The 22,410-nt window shown below is 41.7% G+C and overlaps 1 protein-coding gene across 6 annotated transcripts in view; it reads right to left on the bottom strand.

Moving 5' to 3' along the window:
• Positions 1–674: 674 nt before the first annotated feature.
• Positions 675–22,410, bottom strand: part of OTUD7A (OTU deubiquitinase 7A) — a 58,786-nt gene continuing 37,050 nt past the window's right edge. For 5 of the 6 annotated variants that reach the window (XM_068204176.1, XM_068204181.1, XM_068204177.1 and 2 more), the window contains 8 exons: positions 19,202–19,303; positions 17,674–17,801; positions 16,830–16,942; positions 11,267–11,394; positions 9,567–9,716; positions 4,971–5,085; positions 4,642–4,726; positions 675–2,928 (listed from right to left, as the gene is read on the bottom strand). In XM_068204176.1, coding sequence (XP_068060277.1) covers positions 1,495–2,928; positions 4,642–4,726; positions 4,971–5,085; positions 9,567–9,716; positions 11,267–11,394; positions 16,830–16,942; positions 17,674–17,801; positions 19,202–19,303 — 2,255 coding nt within the window. In that variant the 3' untranslated portion in view covers positions 675–1,494. The remainder of the gene's footprint in view (positions 2,929–4,641; positions 4,727–4,970; positions 5,086–9,566; positions 9,717–11,266; positions 11,395–16,829; positions 16,943–17,673; positions 17,802–19,201; positions 19,304–22,410) is intronic. The other variant, XM_068204180.1, reaches the window with a different exon arrangement.

The following is a 22,410-nucleotide window of genomic DNA, read 5'->3' on the forward strand; positions in this document are numbered from 1 at the left end:
TGGGCCAGAAAAGTGTTATTCCCTAATGAGGAAGGCAGAACTCCTGTTCTGCACCTTGAGGTGGCAGAGTCAGCAGCCCTGAAGGCAGTACTTTCACCTGTTATGCAAAATCAGCTCCTAAAAGGAGCCACTGTTCACAAGGGTAACAACACCAAAGAGCTCCTGTTACTACATTCTGCCAGCTGATGGTGGAGGGGTGCAAACCCAGAGCTGTAGCCCAGAAAACTTCCTCATGTCATCCATCTACTTCAACAGTGTCTGCGGTGTCTGCTTTGCAGAAATGCTTCTGTGAGCAAAGTTTTATTTTCAGAAGTATTGCAAACACTTACGTAAATATTTGGATCTCAGACTTGTGCAAATCTGTGCTAGGAGCTGCCATTCCTGCTGGAGGCATTTTACAGCCATCTGGGAGCCTCCTGGGGGGGAATGACTCACTCTAGGAGACTTGAAAAGAGGTGGAGCCAACAGTCTTCAAGAAAGGCTCAAGTAGTTACATTTGCAATAATTATCACTCAGTAATGTTTAGAAGGAACAAGTAAATAATGATTAGGTTCGTGCACTAGCTAAGGCAATAAACTGATGCATTACATTGGTTTTGGCCAGCAGTTCATGTCTAAAATGATCCTAAATTTCCTAGCTGGTCATCAAATTTCCCATATCTAATAATTTTAAAAAATATTCTAATTTTATTGTTATATTTCTCTGCATTTTAACATCAATGAAAATACTTCTGAAATTCAGGTGCACAAAACTATACTGTCAGGGGCTTGGGGACATGAAGTCATATTGAATTTTCTTATAAAACCTCTTTAAAAACTCAGTGCAAATAAAAGTGGCTCAAATCCAATTTTTAAAAATGAAAATTCAGAAATAATTGGTAAGAACTTAAAATTAAGACGACCTACAGCCCTCATGAATTCAGACCTTTCACCCCCATTTTTCCAGAATCATTCATTTTCAGACTGAAATATACAAACGTTAGTAGCAATGCAACATGCTGTCATGTTAAAAATGTGCAGTATGCAAAAATCACTACCCTCCTGAAAAAAAAGGCTATGAAAAATTTAGGTTTTACTGAGGAAAAAATACTCTATAGCTGTATCATTTCAAATGTCTGCAAGGCAGATACTACCCTACTACAACACCACATCTTCACTAGTATGACGTTCCCCTATCATTCTACTACCTGAGTGATGTCAGTGTAAATTCAGGCACCATTAGTAAATTTTTGACCAAACATATACACAGCACTGACAAAGGAGTAAACAACCCTTCAGCTTACCAGTACATGTAAAAAAGACACTGACAAAATGGAAAATAATATTTTTTATGATAAATTATTCCTATTATTTCTTCATTGCCCCAGAAAAGCGAAGAGCTAGACACTATTTACTCATCAATCCTTTATTCTTTAAGGATTCCTTTTACTGCAATCCAACACTGTTTACTTTGTAAGTAAGAAAATGGTAAAACTAAGTAGTTATGGAAGAATCCTCAATGCCTGTGTCCCTTGCTGTCCCTCTCCCTGCGCTTTAACTCCTCTTTGTAGCAGTAGGAACAGTAATTTTCAGTCTCAGGACGACCATAAAAGGAACAGTTCTCCTTCTTACAGCGGTTCTGCTGGACGGAATACATTGGGCAAACTGTGCTTCTGCCTTGGTTTTTGTCGCTGTTCAGCCAGCTCTGAGGAGCGTCCTCGTCAGCGTACTCCAAGCAGTCTCTGATGTCCCCGGTGTCGAAGCCGTTTGTGTAGGTCTGGGACTTGTGTTCAGCCGGCCTGGCGTAGCTCAGCGACTCCACCGTGTTCACCGTGCGCATCCCGGGCAGCCGCGCGGGGCTGTAGCTCTGCGAGGACAGCGATCTGTTCTGCTGGGGGTAGGTGGCACAGGTTTTCAGGGTGCCAACCACTGGCTTGTAGGTATCATCCTGGAAGCTCGATGGCTTGGAGTTGACGTCATGCAAATGGATGACACTTTGCCTTTGAACGGGGGGGGTATGGCTATAGTGGGCAGACACCGGGATGGGGCCGCTTTTCTTGGCACCGTTGCTGGGTGAAGAAAAGGGCCCGGGAGTGGGACTAGTGCGGTCTTTGAATTTTAAAACCAGTTGAGTTGTATGGCTTTGAGGTAAGACGGGTGATGCCCTATCCTGAGGAGATGGTTCTAGTTTTTCTTTTGAAAATGCCTCTGGCTCCAGTTTCCTACTAGAGGAGCCATTCAGTGCAGCCTTTTTCTCAGCTTCCTTTCTTTTCTGTTCCTGTTCTGCATTGAAGCGCTCCTGGGCACTGGTCAGGTAATAGCCGATCATCTCCTCGTGGAACTGATGCCTGTGACTGGTCAAAAGAAGGCCAGCAAAAATAAACTTTCGTTCACCCTGCATGGCAGCTCTCAAAATATTTAGGCTGAGTTTCACGTCTGTGCTGTACTTCCATGGGTCAGACTGCTTGTCAGAGAAGGGTTTAGTGTTCACCTTTTCAGTGGGGGAGCTGCTGGCTCTGTCAGTCGGAGATGGAGTGGTCTTTTCAGATGGAGACGTGCTCGCAGACTGTCCAGATTCCTCTTTGCTCCCTTTGCGAGACTTGGACTTCTTCTCTTTGACTTTCTCTGCTGTGTCACCATTTTTTCCATTCCCCGAATTGGCTCGGCTCATCTTCCCGTGCACCAGACCTCCAAGACCACCCATGTTCTTTTTCAGTTTAATTCCCAGGGTTTTACTGAGGCTTCCTATTTTATTGGCAACTGAATCCGTCCTGGTTTTGTCTTTATCTTTCCTTTGTTTGTCCTTTTCTTTTTCTTTACCGTTTTTGCCATTATTGCCATTGGAATTACTACAGATGGAATCTCGGTCTGAGTCCATGGAGTCGGCCAGAGACTGCACGTCTTCTCCAGCAGAAGCTGTAGGGGATTCTGGTTGAGCCAAAGGGGCCTGCTATGGAAAAGGAATTATAATTAGATACAGCAAAATCCATTTCATACAGGAGTTGGTGCAAAAATACCCACCCCCAATTCAATACAGATTTTGACACTAATTTTAAATACATTTTTTAATTTATGCTCTGACATTTTTCACTGGTTTCATCACTAAATAAAGCTTTTCTGGCTGTGTTTGCTATGCATTTTGCTTGTTCCTACTGTAGCTTTTGGCTCATTTCAGGCACATTGGTAAAACAGAGGTCAGTCACTCAGAGGCTCTGTCCAAGTCAGTGCCTGAGTCATGGCGGGTAGCAAGTTCCCTCCTGCCCCAGTGAGCCAGGGAGGATGTGATGGAAGGGGAATGAGCTGCTGCTAAAAGCTGTGAGGGGGATACAGCACACAAACCTGTATGCAGCAGTATTTCAAAACTGATTATGTTCAAAACCCTGCTTATTTAAGTTGACTTTTTATTTATTTAGGTCTCTGGTGCATGAAAATTAAAGGTACGAGGCACCAGAGCTAAACATCTCATCTGAAATATCAGACATTAAACTCAAGCAAGTAGGCTGAGGAATACAATGATGTGTACTCATGTTTATTGGAAAGGCAATGCAGATAAACCTGGTCATAAGTCTGAGATCCACTTTATATTTTAGGTAACATGATAAAACGCCTTCCTTGAAAATGCAATAATATGGATCCTAGTGTACTTTAAAACAGGATTCTGTTCATGCACTCCTGCAGAACAGCCTTGCTTTCAGGCACCATGAACACAAAATCTGCTAGAGATAAATCTGAAACACTCAACTGACTACAAGGACGGGGGAGGGGTAAGCTCTGTACATCTGTATCCTTCTGGTATAGAAATACCTGCCTACCATTGTCCCTGGGTATTTACATGTCCTCTCTCCCAGGAAGCCCTGAGCACCCCAACACTCAGCTGGGAGCAGAGGGGAAAGTGCTGCAGTGACCTACCATGAGCATGCAGCAAATGTGAGCAGGGAGAGGTAACCCAGGTTACATGAGGGCTCACCACTTACAACTGCAGGACCATTTTGACTCTCCTTTTTCTGATGTGGTAGCTACTACTGTAGAAACTGTAGAAAACCAGATTTTTCCTCTCCTGCAGCTTGTTCAAATCCTTTCTCCTTTTGTGTTCTGTTTCTCTGTTCAAACTCCATCTGTGTAGGCTGTCTAAATCACCTCCATCCTCTCCCAGCAACCTTTTGCTTCCAGCCCAACCCCTCCACCTATTCAATGCAATTTGCAGAGAAATTTCAGGGCCAGCTGAGCATGGTTCTAAAACTGCTCTCTGGAACAGACAGGCTCCAGTTGAGTGCCAGTCTGTGACCTTTTGTCATACACTCTAAACTGGGAGCTGTCCACAAGTGCTAATGCACTCTCAGAAAGAAATTGGTGACCTAACTGTGGCATCAGGAGAGCAAGACAAAGTTCTGAGAAAACAATGGTGTGAAAAGGTTTCTTTAAATTACACAAACGACTGAAATTTATTCCAGAAAAATTAAGCTGGAAGATACATTTCAGCAAAAAATATACAAGTAACAGTGTTATTAAAACAAATAACCATAAAAATCTGTGAGCCTGATTGGTGTCAGTGAGCCATGAGTGACTGTCCCTGCTGCCAGGACACTGAGGTGTTTGCAGGCAGCCTATCCTACTGTGCCTTGTATCTGCCATGCTGTGGGACCAGGGGGGAAGTTCACCTTACCCGTGTCTCAGAGGGGATGCGGATCCAGGTTACATTCATGTAGCTGTGCAGAAGATTAAGCTTTGCCTCAAGAGACAGAATCAAACTAAAGATAAAAAGGAAGGGAACAAACAGTCAAACAGCCTGAAAGAAAAAGCAGTACTTCATAACACGGGGAGATGCAACAGCAGCCTGATTGTGATTGTCAGCTGAAGACCCCCCCATGTCTTCTGCCATGTAAGCAGAGCACATGAACCAAGGCCTTGCTGTTAGCAGCTCTCCCAGCACTCCAACCAGGTACAGCTCAAGACATTTTACTGCTTAACACCAAAGGTACAGAAATGTCTTACTTGGCCAGTCTGGTGTTATCATTGTCATCTTTTCCCCACTCCCAGTCTTTCCCAGGATCGACCGCAAAGTGCAAAGGCAGTAACTTGTGTTCAGAGTCAGTCAGGGGGATCACCGCTGAAGCAGAGAAGAAACAAGGATTGGGGTGGGGGAAACAAAAATGACAAAAAGAAGAAAAGACAGCTGTGAAAAGCAGAATCACTGCTTCAAGAAGAGCAGAATTTGTGCTGCAGAGCTGCCTCATCCAGAGCACCAGAAATGATTTATACCGGGCTCCATTTGCCTGTTTTCATGTTTGTGCAATAAAAGAGGGAGAGGTTAATACATTGATTGCTCCTGGAGTGAATGATAGTCACCTGTGGAGGAGGGGAGACCTCTGGAGAGAACCACATGGCCATTTGTACTGTACAATCAACATTTCCTGGAGACAGAGCCATTAGAATAGCAGAAAGCAATAAAATCTTGCAATATTCCTGCCTATCTCTCAGAATTAGAGATTCACGCGTTTGTTAATTATTTTGTCTTTTTAGTTTAGTACCTATGTACTGTCAAAGAAGTAAAAATATATTGATATCAGCATAAGAAAGAAAGCAAGAGGAAGCTACAGTGATTTTGGATTCAAACTGAATTAACATAATTGAAGAGCAGAGATCAACATGCATATGGGTTAAGAGGTCAGTTTGAGGCCTCTGAGTGAGTGCAGTGCAAAGGCCATTATTGTTCTTACAGCCCAGCACTTTTGCTCTTCTGCTCTTTCCCCTCTCTCTCTTCAGGCTCTGCCCTAATGACTCCGCCTCTTAATGATTCTGCTTTATACTCAGCATGCAGGGACCACACTCAGATGTCACAGAGTGTCTATCATTCATCACCAGCAAGAGACTAAGAAATAAAGCAATGCCAGTTTAAATTAAAGCCACCAATCCACTTCCATTTTATTAGGAAAACAGGTGAAAGCTTTTGAGGGCCTGGGTAGGATCCTCAGCATGGTGCAGGTCACTGCTGCTCCTCTGACAGCCAATCAAGGCTTTTACCTTTCTGCACTAGAGCTCTTCAGGATTTGCCCTGGGTATTCATTCCACATAATCGAAGGGCAAAGAAACCCGAAGGAGCCAGTTATTGAAACCTGACTTCTCTAGGGGTTCTACGCGGTTTGTAACCCTTTCTGCGGTGCAGCAAACACGCGCGGTCAGAGCGGTGGCGCAGCACTTCGGTCACACGCAGCGGCTCAGCGGCCCCGCGGCCGCTCCCGGCTCAGCCGCCGCCGCCCGCGGCGCTGCCCCGACCGGCCAAAGCGGCCCAAAGCCCGCGGGGCCCGCCCCCTGCCGGCCGCGCCGGGAAATGCCGCGCTCCGCCCGGCCAGCGCCGCTCCCACACGCCGGGGCACGGACACGGCGCTGCTCGGGACTGCAGCGCCCCAGGGGAACGCCGGGGCACGGACACGGCGCTGCTCGGGACTGCAGCGCCCCAGGGAATTGCCGGGGCACGGACACGGCGCTGCTCGGGACTGCAGCGCCCCAGGGGAACGCCGGGGCACGGACACGGCGCTGCTCGGGACTGCAGCGCCCCAGGGGAACGCCGGGGCACGGACACGGCGCTGCTCGGGACTGCAGCGCCCCAGGGGAACGCCGGGGCACGGACACGGCGCTGCTCGGGACTGCAGCGCCCCAGGGGAACGCCGGGGCACGGACACGGCGCTGCTCGGGACTGCAGCGCCCCAGGGAATTGCCGGAACACGCGCGGGGAGCCCCAGCCTGCCGTTCAGAATACACTGCACTGCAGCGTCCTGGGGCACAGGAGCAGCACAAATGCACAGCAGACGTGACAGATGAATACACTTCCAACACTTCCTGGTGTAATTATGAGGGCTTACCCTAATGCATTCAATGAAATCATCGCAACAAAAAGGCTGGAATAACTGAGCAAACAATTAACTGAACGTGTTTCACAAGGAAAATGCATATTCTGCCAATTAACTGAGTTACCAGCAGGCATTGACTGGACTGACATCTGACCTCAACCATTTAAAGGAAGAAGGCAACTTAGGGAAGAGTAATGTTGTAAGTTTACAACACAGAAGTTCCCTTCTGGTAGCACCTGGTTTTACAGGTACAGCCTGGTAAAAAACTGTGAACGTAATCCTAGAGCACATGATGATAAAAGCTTGGAGCAAAGAACCACTGGAGAACTGATGCAGTCTTTGTTTGGGATAGAAACTTCAAAGGGTAAATGTGACTTTCTTCTCTATGGACAGATTGAAACTAACTAATTTTCACATAGTTAAATAAATATTTTGGTTTATAAACAAATTTAAAAAGAAACCTTTTAAAAGCTTGCTATTTCTACTGATACTGAAAGTGCCTATTAAAAATGCTTAGCGATATTCCATTCTATTAAAATACAAAACAAAGTTAAGTAAAAAACAAAGCTTAGAGCTGATTGTCTGCAACGTCAGTCACCGTTGTCTTATCTCCTGTACACATTCTGAATGTCAGAAATGTGTTCATTGAATTGAGTGCTGACTGTATCCCCAATCTAAGGTAGAGTCTAAGGCTGGTGTGAAGCACTGCTGTTTTCATGGAAAACAAATCTGCTGAAGTGAGGGACTTTGAAAATTCTGTCTTCACTGCAAGACATGTTCTCTCTCAGGGAATTTTGTTTGATAGTTGGGGTTTAATGTATGATTTCCCACATTCCTCATAGAAAAGTATTTTTTTGTCACAGCTGCAAGCAGAGTCCATCCCATTCATTTCTATAGCAAACCCCACAGACTGCAGCACCTCCCTGACAACCCAGCAGGGTCTGCACTTTGGTCGGTGTTGGCCCACTTGGCTGTGGCTCTCTGGCTGGAACTACACTTCTCCAAGCACAGCCTAGCAGCCCTAATTCCAACAGACGGGATGAGTGACGAGCAGCAGCCGCTGGCTGGTCCGTGGCAGCAATGTGACACACACAGTGAGGACTCTGCTGCCATTCCCTAGCTGGGTGTGCTGCTGCCATCTGTGCTGTGAGGGAAGTCACAGCACTTCCCAGCTCTCATCCTCATGCCTCAAGTGCCACTATTCATCTAAAAAGAACAACACTTTAACTCTGCACATGCCAGTACAATAAAATGCTGGCACACAAACTGACATGGTGCTGTTCAAGACCACTGCCACAGCTCTCACAGTGTTACTCGGACTGAGCACAGCAGCGTGGAAAGCTCCAATGCCAAGGGAGCAGTCTCAGGGACAGTTGAGTCCTAGTCTGTGTTTTCCATAAACAAAGACACAATAGACCTGCATCAGTAGAGCCTGCATTAATATAAAAGTATTTACCTGTTTTCAATCAAACACTGGATTTCAAAATAAGAGGGCCCCTGGCAACCATCAGAAGGCCAGGGGCTGTGTGCTGTGTGTAAAATGAAGTGTCAAAATGTCTCTTAAATCCTCTCCAGACAAGGAGATATTAGCATGTTTTCTCTTTATTTATAGTAGTGTTTTAAATGTTCTGATACAGGACTCTATGCGAAAGCAGACCTTCAAGTTCACATCAGTATTTATTTGACCACACACACTTCTCAAATGCAGACATAACTGTCTCCTCCACTAGAGAGCTCAGCAGCTGCTTAAACATGTGTATATGTACCTGCAGTAGTTCAGACATCTTCAGATGCTGCTCCTGACACTTGGTTAGAGCATAAATACTGTAAGTTATGAATGGCCTGGCTTTTCAGGACACTATTTTTAAGAAGATGCAGCTCTAAGCTGCATTCTGATAGCTCAAAATCTGCCCATGTGCCAAGGCCTCTGTGCCACTGCTGCTGACACTTGACAACTGTGGCTCTCCCTTGCCATGTGCCAAAGCTGCCAGAGCTGCTCTGCTGACAAGGTGCAAACCCCAGGCACTGCTGGAGCATCCCTGTGCCCATTTCCCTCCTGTCACAGCACATGGAGGACAACAGCAATGCTGTGGTTGTTGCTGGACTGCTGCAGTCTCCAACAGCAACTGGCTTGGCAGCTACAGCTACAGCATTCCCTTCATCCCAAAATAAATGCCAAATGCTTTCTGCTGCTCTACACAACTGAAGCCTGTGCATTCAAGGCCCTGAAGTAAGAGAGGTACAATCAGGTCACGCAAAACAAACACCACTTTGATTCACCAACCCTTGTAATTAACCTGGATGAACTCGTACATGAAAGTCAGAAGTTAATGTTTCTGATGCTGTTCTGGATATCTGGTAGGGGTTTCTCTCCCAGCACCTTTCCTGTGGGAGTACAGCTATAGGAAGATCCTACAGAAAAGCAGTTGCTAACCTCAAGAAGGACATTTAACATTATTGTAACATTACTGCTCTTGTAAGACCTGAGGTACTGGAGGCAGAGAGATGTGCCTGAGATAAATGAGGCTCATGTCTGCTAATATTATTCCATTTGTTACAAAGGAAGAAATGAACTGTGCCATTGTTTTGTGATTAAGCTGCTCAGATTCCTAAACATGCAGCAATAAAATTTAGTGAGTATTGTTTCCTTTCTGACAGATAAATACATCTATAGGTAAAAGAAAGTACTTTGTGCACTCTGTTCAATACATATGTCAGTGCTGATGTGTTTAAAGCATACCTTGTTCTCTCTGTTGGTCTTTTTGTTCCATGGAGACAAGAGCAGAGAAATGGGCCTGATCATAGGCCAGCACAAGAGGTGAGCAATGGCATCTGTTTGGCAGAACTTCAAGTGGCAAATAAATTCCTCCAAATGGTATCGGTGCAAAAGCTGCAGAGACAAAGATTTTTGCAACTATATGAAAGAACAGACAAGAGTTGTATAAACAACTGTGCTGCAATATCATCAGAGTTCCAGGAGAGCAGTTTAAAGTGGGGTAATCAATGCAGAAAACAGTCACAACAACAGGTAAAATTTCATTATAAAATGTCAGTATATATATATACTGACAGAAAGAACCATGAGGAAGATCTTCCACTCTTACATAATTTTCCTTGTTCTAACTGTTTATTGGTAAAGATATAATATAAATCTTGTCTTATAACAAAATCTTGATGACTCTTATGCATGTAAGCAGAGTTGTACCTTCCTGTAATGCTTCTAGGCAGAATTATTTTCTAATAACTGTCAGTAAATACACTGTCAGGACTTTTGGTAACATGCTCCACTTGCGCTTCCATTAACAGATTTCTATAAGAAACATTACAAACATGTTTGTAGTCCACACATTGTATATATCTGAATGTACATACACATGTATATATGATAAAGTTAAGGAAGGACTCAAAAAAATCCTACAAGTAGAATTTGAATGGGATGCTCCATCTGGAGGGGCAAAATTTTCCTTTGAAAGATTCTACACTTGTTCATATATATAATTATGGGAAACAGCAAGTTTGGGCAGGAAAACTCTCTCAATGTTTTTGCTTCCAACCAATTTTCCTTTTGCTACAAAAATATGAGACTTTATTACTGAACTATTTGCAAGATGAGTTCCTCTCATGAACCCCTCATTCTGGCTATGAACAGTGACTGCACTGTCTTTCAGGTGTGTGTCTCAATAACCTACAGAATAATCCACAACCATTACCTGTAGTTCATAATTTGCAACGGAAACTGAAATATTGCAGTATTTTCCTGTGGAAGTAAATTTCTGTAAACTCCATCACCTGCTTAACATCCTCTTTTAATCAGCCAAACATCGCCCTTTAATTAAGTAACACCCCATCATGAATTAGAATTCTGTTAGTTCATGGTAGAAAGTGAGATGAATTTAATGCTCTGAGTCCTGCTCCGACAGGGTTGAGCTGGCTCCACATATGGATCTAACATTTTAGTGCTCACATGTGCAAACTGAATAAAACATTCTGGAAACTTCTGAATGAGAAGCTGCAAAGAAGTCATTAAAAACAAAAATCCAAGATACACACATTTAAAATTCAAATTTTCAAAGTCAGATTAGATTGATTTCTGCAGAGTTTTAAGGGGCACCTAAATAACATGGCAAATGTAGAACTTCGTTCACTTAGACCAGTCAGAAATGTATTATGTTTTGTAATTTGGTGGTTATTTAAGTTAATTTGGAATATATGGGATAAAGAGGTTTTCAGCAAGGGTTGTATTATTATCTTGTATTTTTTTACTTTTATCTAATAAAAAGGGATTGAGTATCATTATGTCTTTTCCTTTTTTTTTCCTTTCAGGAAAAGGCAGCAGCTCTGCCATAGACACTGGTATGTTACAGCTGGGTATTTTGCTGGTATCAGTTTACAATTGATTTGATTTACAGAGGTGCATGGATCCCTGATGAAAGCCCTTACCTTCTCCTCCTGAGTCTCTTAACATCGTGTCTGCTACTACAACAATTGGTCTTCTCAAGATATGGGCTAAGACAAAAACATGGAATTCTTCCAAGCTCTCATACACTGGATCTTCTGCATTGTCCACTCTGGAAGACACAGCATTGAGACTTTATGAACCAGCTTGAACCAACCATGAGACTTTGGTGGATCAACACACCCCAGCAGCTGTTTCTTCTTCACTGTCCCTTATATCCCCACTCCTCTGAAACCCGTATTTCAATCGATGAAGTAGGTAAAAAGAAATGGAAAGGAAAATGCACTTTTGTAAATAAAATAAAAGCAGCATTAAAAAAAATAGTCTTCCAACTAGTATCACTATGCTTTAGATCAGCCTCACAGTCTTCCAGGAGATGGAAATGCCCAGCACCTTTAGAAGCCAACCTAGAAAGTCAATTTTCTACCAAAGAGGTAATTCTTTTATCTGAACTGCAAGAATAAATCTCTTAAAGTCCCCACTTCTCTAGCTGACCATTTCCAAACCCTTCTATGACTGCATAAACAATTTAATGAATTTTTGGTTTCAGTCATCCCCTGTTTTCCCAGTTTGATGTCATTAATGTCAGTACCCCATTTCAAGGCTTTGCCTCTGCCTGGAAAACAAAACCAAACTAGATGAAAGACTGAAAAATGAGAGGGTTGTGGGAAGCAGACAAAAGTGAAGATGATAATTCACTGCTGAGTGCCACTTAATATAATACACCAGCTTTTGTGAGCCCTGACAAATAAAGGTGGGCAAAGTGACACAGGCACACTCTTAAATGGAGGCAGCACCTGTCCTCTTCCTGCCAGCTGGGAAGGGAAGCTCCAGAACTGACTGCTGTTAATTTTCTGTGTATGTGAAGAACAGTAACAGAGCAGAAGTGCCTGGACACTCCAGAGTGTGTGGGACAAGCACAGCAACATCTCAGAGGTCTCACAGCATCCAGCCCATCCCTGGAATGTCACTTTAAAATCTTTCATCCCAGCCTAGGAGCATAGCAGGGTGGAAATGGTCACCAGCAGGCTGGTGCAGAACAGTCACTGGTCAAGCAGTGAGACACCTCTCCTTTCCTGGATCCCTTCTCCCGCTACCTACACTCATCAGGAAATTTTTCCTGATGTTCAAACCAAATTCCCATTTTGAAATTTCTTCCCCTGTTCCCTACTGAACTCTTCTCCACAGCTGGCTGTGACAACTTTTCAGCATTTGCAGTCCATTCTGTCACCTCAGAGTAATCTGTCAGCCAAAAGCAACTCAGGGGAATCACATTATTGGCAAGACAATATGGCAGAAAAGATTTCCAGCTATCTTCTCGCATTAGTATTTCCAACCTATCAGTCCTAATTTTTTCCTTCAAATCCTCTAATTATTCCTCATCTCCTAGTTAATGAGGTTTCTAGAAGTGAAAGGCATATTCCAGATACAGCTGTTATCAGAGAAATCTCTATCCCTTTGATCAGCTGATGCCATGTCTGACTGCACAAACTCCAGAATTCCACTGGGCTTTTTTCCTCACATCCCCATGTTGCTTGATTCACCATCTCTGATCATATTCACACATTTCAAACCCTTCTCTGCTATTACACATGCCACTGCTCACTGCCACAAGATCAGAGTGGCTGAGGTCATAAGGGAGCTCTAGGGAACCCCTAATTCAGCCCCTGCTCCATCAGGGCCACCCAAAGCCCTGGATTGTGTCCAGAGAGCCTTTGGGCACCTCCAAGGAGAGAGAGTTCACAGCCTCTCTGGGAAACCTCTTCAATGCTCAATTTTCTACCATCACTGCCAGTCATTCATGTGGCCTGATTTATATTATTTCAGTGCCACTTGCTGAGGATTCAGTATGAATTTTCCTAAAGATTAATGAGAATGAAAAATCATCATTAACAAGTATCCATAGCAACCTGCCACATCCTTTGATCCACTGATCATTCCACTTTTTTTCAGGGATCTTTTATGTATGCTGGCTACATGACCATGAAAATTGTGGACAGAATGATTTTGTCAATAAAACACAGAACCCAAGAAAATTTAGGAAACTGAAATTAACTCCTCTGTTCATGTAAAGCTAACTTAAAATAATGAAATCCGCTTATATAAGAGCATGTAAATCTGCATTGCAGAATCCTGCTCAACCAGAGCACTCTGACTAAATAAATTATCTCTATTCTACAAGCAAATTACTAATAAAAAGAAAAACAAATAAAAATCTCAGTCTGACCTACAGGACCACTGATACCTCCAGTCCAAACACAGCAGACACGGTCTCAGCACTCCAAATAGACTCCCTCTCTTATGGAAAATCCAAGTTGTACTGCAGCCAGAAATGAAAGAAAACCTCTTTCAAAAAGCTGGAAGGGAAAAGTCAACTATGCTGCTGTTCTACCTGGCTGGCTGCTGCTCTCTCACCTGTAAACTCTGAGCAAGATCTGTTCTCATGTCCTTGGATTTCCTTCTAACTGCTCCCTATGGTAACATTGCTTTCCTTCCCCACACACAGCTCCAGATTTTCAGTCCAACAGACTCTAACAGCTATTCTGACTTTAGGACTCATTTTGGGATTCACACAGAGCAAGAGACCAATGCCCTCAGACAGCACTGAAATAACATGATGCACTGAAATAACATGACAAAGATAAAGTTCTTCAACCTGGTGGTTTGCCAGAAGCAGGAGAGCTGAAGTTCAGGGCTCAGTTTGCCTCCATTCCATTTCTGACACCTTTCTTTTCCTGCTTAACAATCCCCAAATGAAAACCAGCACAAACCACAGCTGCAGCTGTAGGAACCTCTCCTTTGATTTCCTTACAGTGTTTGTCAGCAATTCAAACACAGGAAATTGCACAGTAGTGGAACATTCTCTTTCATTCTTCAAGGAAAAAAAGGTATACTGAATTGACTAAAGGAAAAGAAACACAGAATGTGAATACTTTGGGCTCCATATTTGAATCACCAGAGCAATTTGGCTGTGCTTGGCTTCAGTACTTTATGTGAACTGAAAATAGGCCAGATAAAAAGAGGTATTAGCCTTTAGAAACTACAGCTAATAATCAATAAATATGTTATAATAAACCATTTCTATCTGCACCCTACAATTGCTTCATATACTGAGCAGTTTAAAAGAAATAGCATTCCTGTAACAGACACCAGATCAAATAAAAATCATTTTAGGGCAATGTCTTGTTAAATGATCTAAACTAAATTCTGTGCAAGGTGAGGGTCTTGCATGGCTGCAGGAGCTGTGTATGAAGAGCTGTTTGTTGAAGCACTCTGAATACCAAGCAAAGTCCAAAACCTCAGAGGACACTTGCATTTGAGAGGTACTTCCTGTTTAAACGTTCTGGGTTTCTGCCTCAAACTCAATTCCAACGATATACAGGAAGATTACAGCAGTATTCCCTCCCTTCTTCCCCATTTTAAGTCCCTCGAACTTATTAATAAGATAGTGCCAACAGCACAGACACAGCTGGGAGGTGACAATAAGTACAAGTACCATCCACTTCCAGGGTCTGTATGAGCTCAAACCACAACAGCACCTGGGCTTTCAACAGTGAACAACAACAGTGATATTCACTCTCACATGAGAACGGGCTCTCACTGACAACTGCACAGTGAAGGAAGGGCTTGGAATTTGCTTTTGAGCAGGATGGCAATAGTTAGGTTCTTAACAAAAAACAGGGTAGCAGACATTTTCCTTTTTTCAGTGTAGTTCCTTCAATTCAGTGCCCTTGCTTTTGCATATAAATGGAGATAAATGAAGCAATTATGTTAATCTAGAATTCATTTTTTACATTTACAGGAAGATGTGCAAATCTATTTCAAAACAAGAATCTGCTCCATAAGTTTGCTCTGCTTTACATGCTGGAAACAAGCACTTAAGAACCAGGTCTTTCTGTGTTTCCTTTTTCTCTTTTTCCAACTTCCAGCCTCAGAATGAGAGTGTCTCAAAGGAGAAATCTTTGGAAATTTAGCAACAATTGCTGATCTCCTTTGCACGTAGCTCACTCTGAAAAATAACTAAAAGAAGTTTGCAGGTGAATGAGGCAGCACAATTCCAGCCTTAGGTTTGTCACTGAATTCCTTTGAAGCAGATACAACTTCTGATGCTTTAGCTAATTCTGCCACCAAAGGAAAACGTCTCATCTGCAGTTCAAAGACTGATGTGCAAGCTTGCTTAATATAGCAACTAACTAGAGGACATCATATACCCCATCTCAAAAATACTATTTTGATATTCCTTTTCCTTGTCAAGGGCCCTACTTTGAACATGGGCTCATTAAACTGAAAAAATAATTCATTCTGTCACATTCATTCTGTCTTGGAATGAATGTAAAGAGAAGTATACATTCAAATCTTTAACAGGATAAGGATTTCTTGTCTAATCCATATTTCATTATTTCAAAGAAAAAATTAACTGTTGGCTATTTGTATTTACTTTCTTTTGATTGAAAAAAGAGATAAATGCAAACCATGCTGAGAAGGTTATTTATGTAGTACCTATCCTCCCTGTGCAGGTACCTGGAAACTGAAGGTTGACTGCCTGGCAAAGATAACATTTGAGGGCATCTCTGACTAGAAGGTACTGAAGATATGTGCTACATAGAGAATATGGAACATACAGAATGAAATGGAACAAGTCTGAGAAAATTTGGGCTGAATGATCAGATTTAATAGAAATATGAACTGAACTGCATTAGAAAACTGAAACATATCAACAGGAAAATATCTACAAACATATGAAACAACCTAGATATTAAGATGAAAAGACATCTTTTTTTTCACTTCAGATTAGAAGAAAATGAGATACATTGTGGCTGACAATTTTCGGAGCAAAGTCCTTCTGAATTCCTAGAATTACCTATCCTTAACATCATAAGGTTAAAGGGAAAATTAAATATTCTTTCAGACCCCGAAGAATATTTTCTACAAACTTTGTTACTCTTATTATGCTGTATGCCTTATTCTGTCAGTTTACTTACCACCACACATTATTTTCTCCAGGGGAAACAGTAGGTAGAGAAAATGATGCACTGAGCAAATACTAAATATTTTTAGTGATAAACACCAGACACAAAACCTAAAGCTTCTGCATGCTGAAGGCTGGTCAATAATCCTGTCCTTTGGGGATAGCTGCACTGAAAGCAAGGGATGGTTTATTACAGTGGCTATTTAAAGCACATTCTATATGTGGGTCAGGGGTATTTGAATGTTGTAGATACTATTTCATCCCAAATCTTTTCACAAATATATTCTTGAAAAAAAAGCTAAATGATACTGCCAACATGCTTGTTCCACAAGAAAAACAATTAGGATTTATTAAATGCAGACCCTTTTGGATATAATGTAACCTCAAGTTAGTGTGGTAACTGTACAAGAAAACATCACCAAAATGCTAAATATTATAATGGGATATTTAGATAATTCTGCCATGCCAAAAGAGTACAACAATTGCAAAGGCAGTTTGGTGGAACGCCTTCACTTGGTTGTGCTGTGCTGTTTTCCTACTGAGAACAAGCCTGGGACTGTGTCACACTGTGAACTTACCCCCCACCAGTGCCCCCGTTCTTGCTGAAGTGCGTGCGCGGCTCGCTCGATGCCAGCTTGAGCAGCTCGTTCCACTCGCGCTCCCACTCCTCTTCCGTGTACACCAACCCTGACTGTGGGGCAGAGGGAAATGCTGTCACCACTCTGCTGACACACAGTGGAAGCAGAGCTCTGTACCAGTGTTTACAACTCATTTGAGTTTCACACATGACTCAGTTCAGTGTCTTGGACCATTAACAGTGCAATATTTCTACTCAGGTGAAAGAATATTACCTTATTAAAAATATCTAAAATACCAACTGTAGAGTTAGCACATTCACTTGTTTGCCTCAGGATTACTCCTGAAACTGGCTTTTCTAGCCCCTGCTTAGGCACAGACATCTTCAGGAAATAGTAACATGCTGAAGGTACAGCTTTTGATCAAAAATCAAATCAAATTTACAGATGATTTTTAGTTACAACACTTCCACTCAATATTTGGCCACAGCTCTAAAAATCCTAATTCAATATTCTGGGAAATCTTTCCTAAATGTGGTTCTCTCTCTTTTGTGGATTTCATCCACTCATTTTTAAATGCTTTTGATAGCTAAATTACACATTTGTTTTTCTACATGTTCCAAATGCACCTTAGACCTTTTAGGCACAAAACTCTGCATAGTTATACCCACGAAGCTACAAACATATTTGCATTCTGGTATGAAAATTTCAAATACAAGTATCTCTTTCCCCAAACAAAATGGCAACACAAGGAATTTTATAGCAATTAAAACTTTCACAGCAAACTTCAGAAGAATGCTTGTAACCCTAAATGATATTAACAAGGCTGTCTTTGGGCCACACAGACCTCCTTATTCTGCTGAGTCTGTTGCCATCTCCATCTTCTCTTCAGTGCTTCCCTTTCAGCTCCGCTTCTCATCATAGTATAGAGGGCTTTCCGTAACACAAGGTCCCGGTCATGAAATCCCCACATTCCTAAGGCAGCACAAGATGACATCCAGTTTTAAAGAAGCTACAGTGAAATAGAAATAGCTAATACATAATTGAAGATTCTCCCTGGCAAATAATTCACCCACTATTTTTAAGATTTCCAAAAGAAAGAGTAATCGCAAATAAGCTAAGGAGCAACAAGAGTTCTAACACATTTTAAACTTTGATTAGGAACAGCCAAGGATATGAGCTAGTTCAGTGTTTGCTTGCAGGCAACTCCAGCTTTGCTGCAAGCCATGGAATATTCAGTGCACAGGTTGGTTTTAGCTGCAGTTGCCAGCAGGCACAAGGATGTTAATGAGCACTGCAGGCACCCCTTGGAATCACAGACAGTGCCGGCCCCCAAAGGCTCCGGCTCTTACACAGCAGGAAATTTCCTTTGGCTTCAAAATTAAGAGAAAAGCATTAAAGATGATAGAAAGTCTAAAAATACCACAGGCTTTCAAGTTCATTTTAAGATAATGAAACATTTTTATATGGCTGGGAATAGTAACCTACACCAAAAGAAAGCAGAGCTGTCCCCAGTCCTGTGCTTACAGACAGCCATGTTTCAGTCACTACATTGTCAGCTGCTGGTTCAGGTCAAAATACTCCAAATATTTGCAGTAATTAACATACAAAATTAAGTAGATAAAGATAAAATGATCCTTGGAAACAGCGAAAACTCTTTTCTTACTGCATCTTTCAACATGAAGAGTCTCTTCACAATAATAAATGTCCCAGTGTTTTTAAACAGTCACTCTTTGGAGTATTTTTGGTGGAAGATTTTAGTAGCTGCAAAAAGTCTAACTTTCCTCATAACAGGTTAGGATGTAGAAAGCACAAAGGCCTTCAGCTTCACAGCTTTCTACTGATTTTCAGAAAGGCTTAAAAAAATCTTGTATAAACAATTAATTTATCAATTGGAAATTATTTTAATTCACATCAAATGCTGATTCACATATACTTAAACCCTACAAGGAACTAAGAGAGATTGACACCGCATTCTTGAAACAGGAGAGAACTGTTTGAAGAAAATCAAGAGAATGAATTCATTTCCTTGCACATTATGAGGGCAATCCAACAGAAGCACCTGGAATTTACCTGTTCCAGACCTGTTAGGCCAGGAGCACAAAAAATATAAGGAAAATATAGATCACTGGTGTTTGTGATACATGGGTTTGGATACTGTTCCAGTTATACTTTTATATCCTGAGAAAATTTTCCTTTCCTGCTTTAGGTATGCTGGAGGTAAACACTACAGTGAAATGTGAAGGACATATTGCTCCAGAATCAGACTTCTAATGCAAATCTTTGCATCTCATGTGTTTCTGAGCTTTGGCTGGGGCTAGAGGAGAGCAGTGAATATTTCTGGCAGAAGGTTTCCTGCCCAGACTGCCCCTTACCTAGAGAGGCAGCATGCAGGAGGCAGTTCCCATCACCCGTTGTGGCCAGGGGCAGCAGGCGCTTGCAGCTGGTGCACACCGTGGACCACCAGTTGAGGCGTCCTGGAAAGGAAACACTGGTTACAGGGGGAGAGGAACCTGGAACAGGAGCAGTGCTCTGTGCAGGTCAGCACAGAGCAGGAGGGGTAACCATGGACATCCTCTTTACCAAATAAGCTTAAGTGTAATGTTAGAAGTTAAAACTGAGAAGATTAGAATTGAGGCAGATAAACTGTTCTCTGTATGGATCTAGAAAAGAAAAGAGCACCTTTAATTAATTTGCATCTTCCAGTCTTGTATGCTGCATCCAGTGATGGATTTCCAAGGAGTTTATTGCCTTAATACCATTCTGAGCCTTGCTGTCAGTTCCCAAACATAATCGACATTGGCCTCCCACATGCACATGTCAGATTACATTAAGGTAATAAAGGAATTTTTCTTTTGTCAAAAGACAAAAGTAGTATGTATGTGGTAATCAAGATATGTTACTATAAAGGTAAGTTTATTAAGTAAATTATTTCAATCAGATGGATTGTTTCAACAGCTGATTCTCCTCTCATTTCCCATAGTGTAAATCATTATTAGATCTACTAAAACCAACAGCTACACTGCCAGAGAATTAAAATGACACCAAAGCATAGCCTGAGGTATAGTATTGAATGTGGCCTTTCTCTTTAGGGAATACTTAAAGAATCACTTATCTATCATTGCTATGTGAAGCATGTTTTACAGATTATAAACCAGACATGGGTACAGGAAAAGCCTAGCAAAAGAACAGATACTTGATGAAGAAGTAAGTCATGAAGACTATCACTGCCCAAGCCCACACTAAAAGCAAGTCATTCCTGGCACACAGGTTGCCATGTGGTAGCAAACTGGAGTGTTAAGTCTAGGTTAAAAGGTCATGTTAGCACTTCTAATAGAAAGAAAGCAAATGGGGGTAATTGTGTAGGATCTCTGGGGATGAGGAAGAGCAGATGATTAACAGGAATGAGTAGAGCTGGTACATTTCCCAAGTCTTGGCAGGTCTGTGGGTAATGCACAAGTGAATAATTAAATGAATAATGCAATAGGCAGACCTTTTTCTCCCCCAGTTTCTTGACTGGGAAGCTGGGAAGAAATAGCATCCATATATTTGTACATGCAGTCTTGCACTTAAGGTTAAACCCCAAAACAGGAGGAAGTTCAAACAACAAATAAATACCTCTCCATTAATAAGTTTGCATTACAAAATTACAGTGAAGTTTATTTGTAACTACAGGTAACATACATTAGGGGGAAAATAGTGTAGCAATATTTATTATGTACCCCAGTTATTTGTTCTGGGTACTAAGAACAATGAACTTAAATTGCAATTAGTCCAAATGTATTAAGAGTACCACACTGTAAAGATGTATAGCAGATCAATAAGCACATCTGGTAATCCTCAAATGATTTTAGCAGCTGGTTTGTAAATGCACTACACCTCAGACTAGGCTTATTGAGTTCTAAATTAAATATGCAATAAAGAAGCTTAATTTAAAGCACTATTAGACAGCCTTTGGAAAGAACAAGATCATTTTTAGCAGCTCCAGCATCGGTGAAATAACAACGTGCCACCTGTTTTTAGCAGAATGTTTTGCTGGGATTATATTCAGCAATAAATTACACCAAGGTGCTGCATAAAGCCTGGTTAGAATACCTAAAAACAGACAGGCCTTAGGTAGGGCTTAAGGAAATAATAAGTGACACTGCTTTGCAGATTAACTAACATTTATTGGTAAGAAATGCCAAAGTCTGGTGTTTATGAATCTTTTGAGTAACAGAAGGTTTCTATAAAAGTGATCTTCCGTCAAGTGCATCCGGCAAAAAGAATCTGGGGCTTGGTTAACATCACAAAGCTTATGGCTGACTGAAAAAATAGCAGGTATGGGTTTATTATTGGATTATAACAAAAAAGTGGTGCATTTTCATTTTTCAAATCTAGTGGTTATAGTGGGTCCCTTTAGGGAAAAAACAGTAAAATGAAGCTTAGATGAAAACTTAGATCAAACATCTCCACAATTTTGGTGGATTGGTTTGGGGGACACAAAGCCCAGGCTAACAGCATATTACTGTTTACTTTGGCTGTTGCCTCTTAGAAAACACAAACATGAGCACAGAAAGAAAAGCATAAGAAAACAGTTCTTGGATTTCATACAGGACACTTGTACCATTTTTACTGAATTATATTTCACCACTGTAATAGAACTGTTTTTTCTTTCTGTTAAAAACGCTGTGTTAGTCCAGCCATTCCTCTGTCTGTACTGTTTTTTAAAACACAGTACTTCGGTAGAGCAGAAGTTTTCATAACATCTCTCTTTGTGTCAACCCACACATTAACAACACAGAGGGGAGCACGTGTCTATAATGAAAATCAGCTTGCTGCACAAAATATTTAGAATGATAAAATTGCTTTCACACAGACTTCATTTCATATTATCAGTACCTCGAGCCAGCCTCTGTTGAAGAACCACAGCAATTCCTGCCAGAGCTCACAGAGATCAGTCTGCCTGTTACTCACGAGCTGACCTCATTCCAATTCTGGCAATAGTCAACAGCTGAGTGTGTAAGATGGACAACTTCAAAATGTTTTTATGAATGTGATGCATTCTATCCTTTCAAAGGAATATTTGGAAAGCAATCATATTAAGGAGTAAACCATTCACTGCAGCAGTTGTGAATAAATAAATCACACTGCCTTTGCCTGGGCCTTTCCTTTATCATCTCACACAGCACTTTGCAGGATATTGGGAATTTTGTTCTGAGTTTCCATACAGACAGGATGTAACCAGGACATGCTGTCACATATAGATGTCAAGCTAGCAAGAGTTTAAGAATATTAAAAAAACCCATAAAAACCTTACAGATTTTACAGACACCCAGCTCATATGGTCACTTCAGAACCCACATGTAACAGTTAGTGGCAATTCTGCTCTCCCAGTCCAAGTTTTGGGAGTAGTAAGCTGTTAGTTCCTAGCAAATTTCCTCCTCCTTTGCCTAATCAGCTTCTTTTCTATTTCTTTTCTCTTGAAATTCACAGCATTATACCCAAGCACACTCCCCTCTTCCTTTAGCAACATCTCCAACCTCAGCTACAAAAGCTACTGTCCTTCATGGGATTTGGTTTGAAATAGATTTTAGGCTCTTTG

Source organism: Anomalospiza imberbis, chromosome 13 (assembly GCF_031753505.1).
Source record: "Anomalospiza imberbis isolate Cuckoo-Finch-1a 21T00152 chromosome 13, ASM3175350v1, whole genome shotgun sequence".
Classification (NCBI taxonomy): Eukaryota; Metazoa; Chordata; class Aves; order Passeriformes; family Viduidae; genus Anomalospiza; species Anomalospiza imberbis.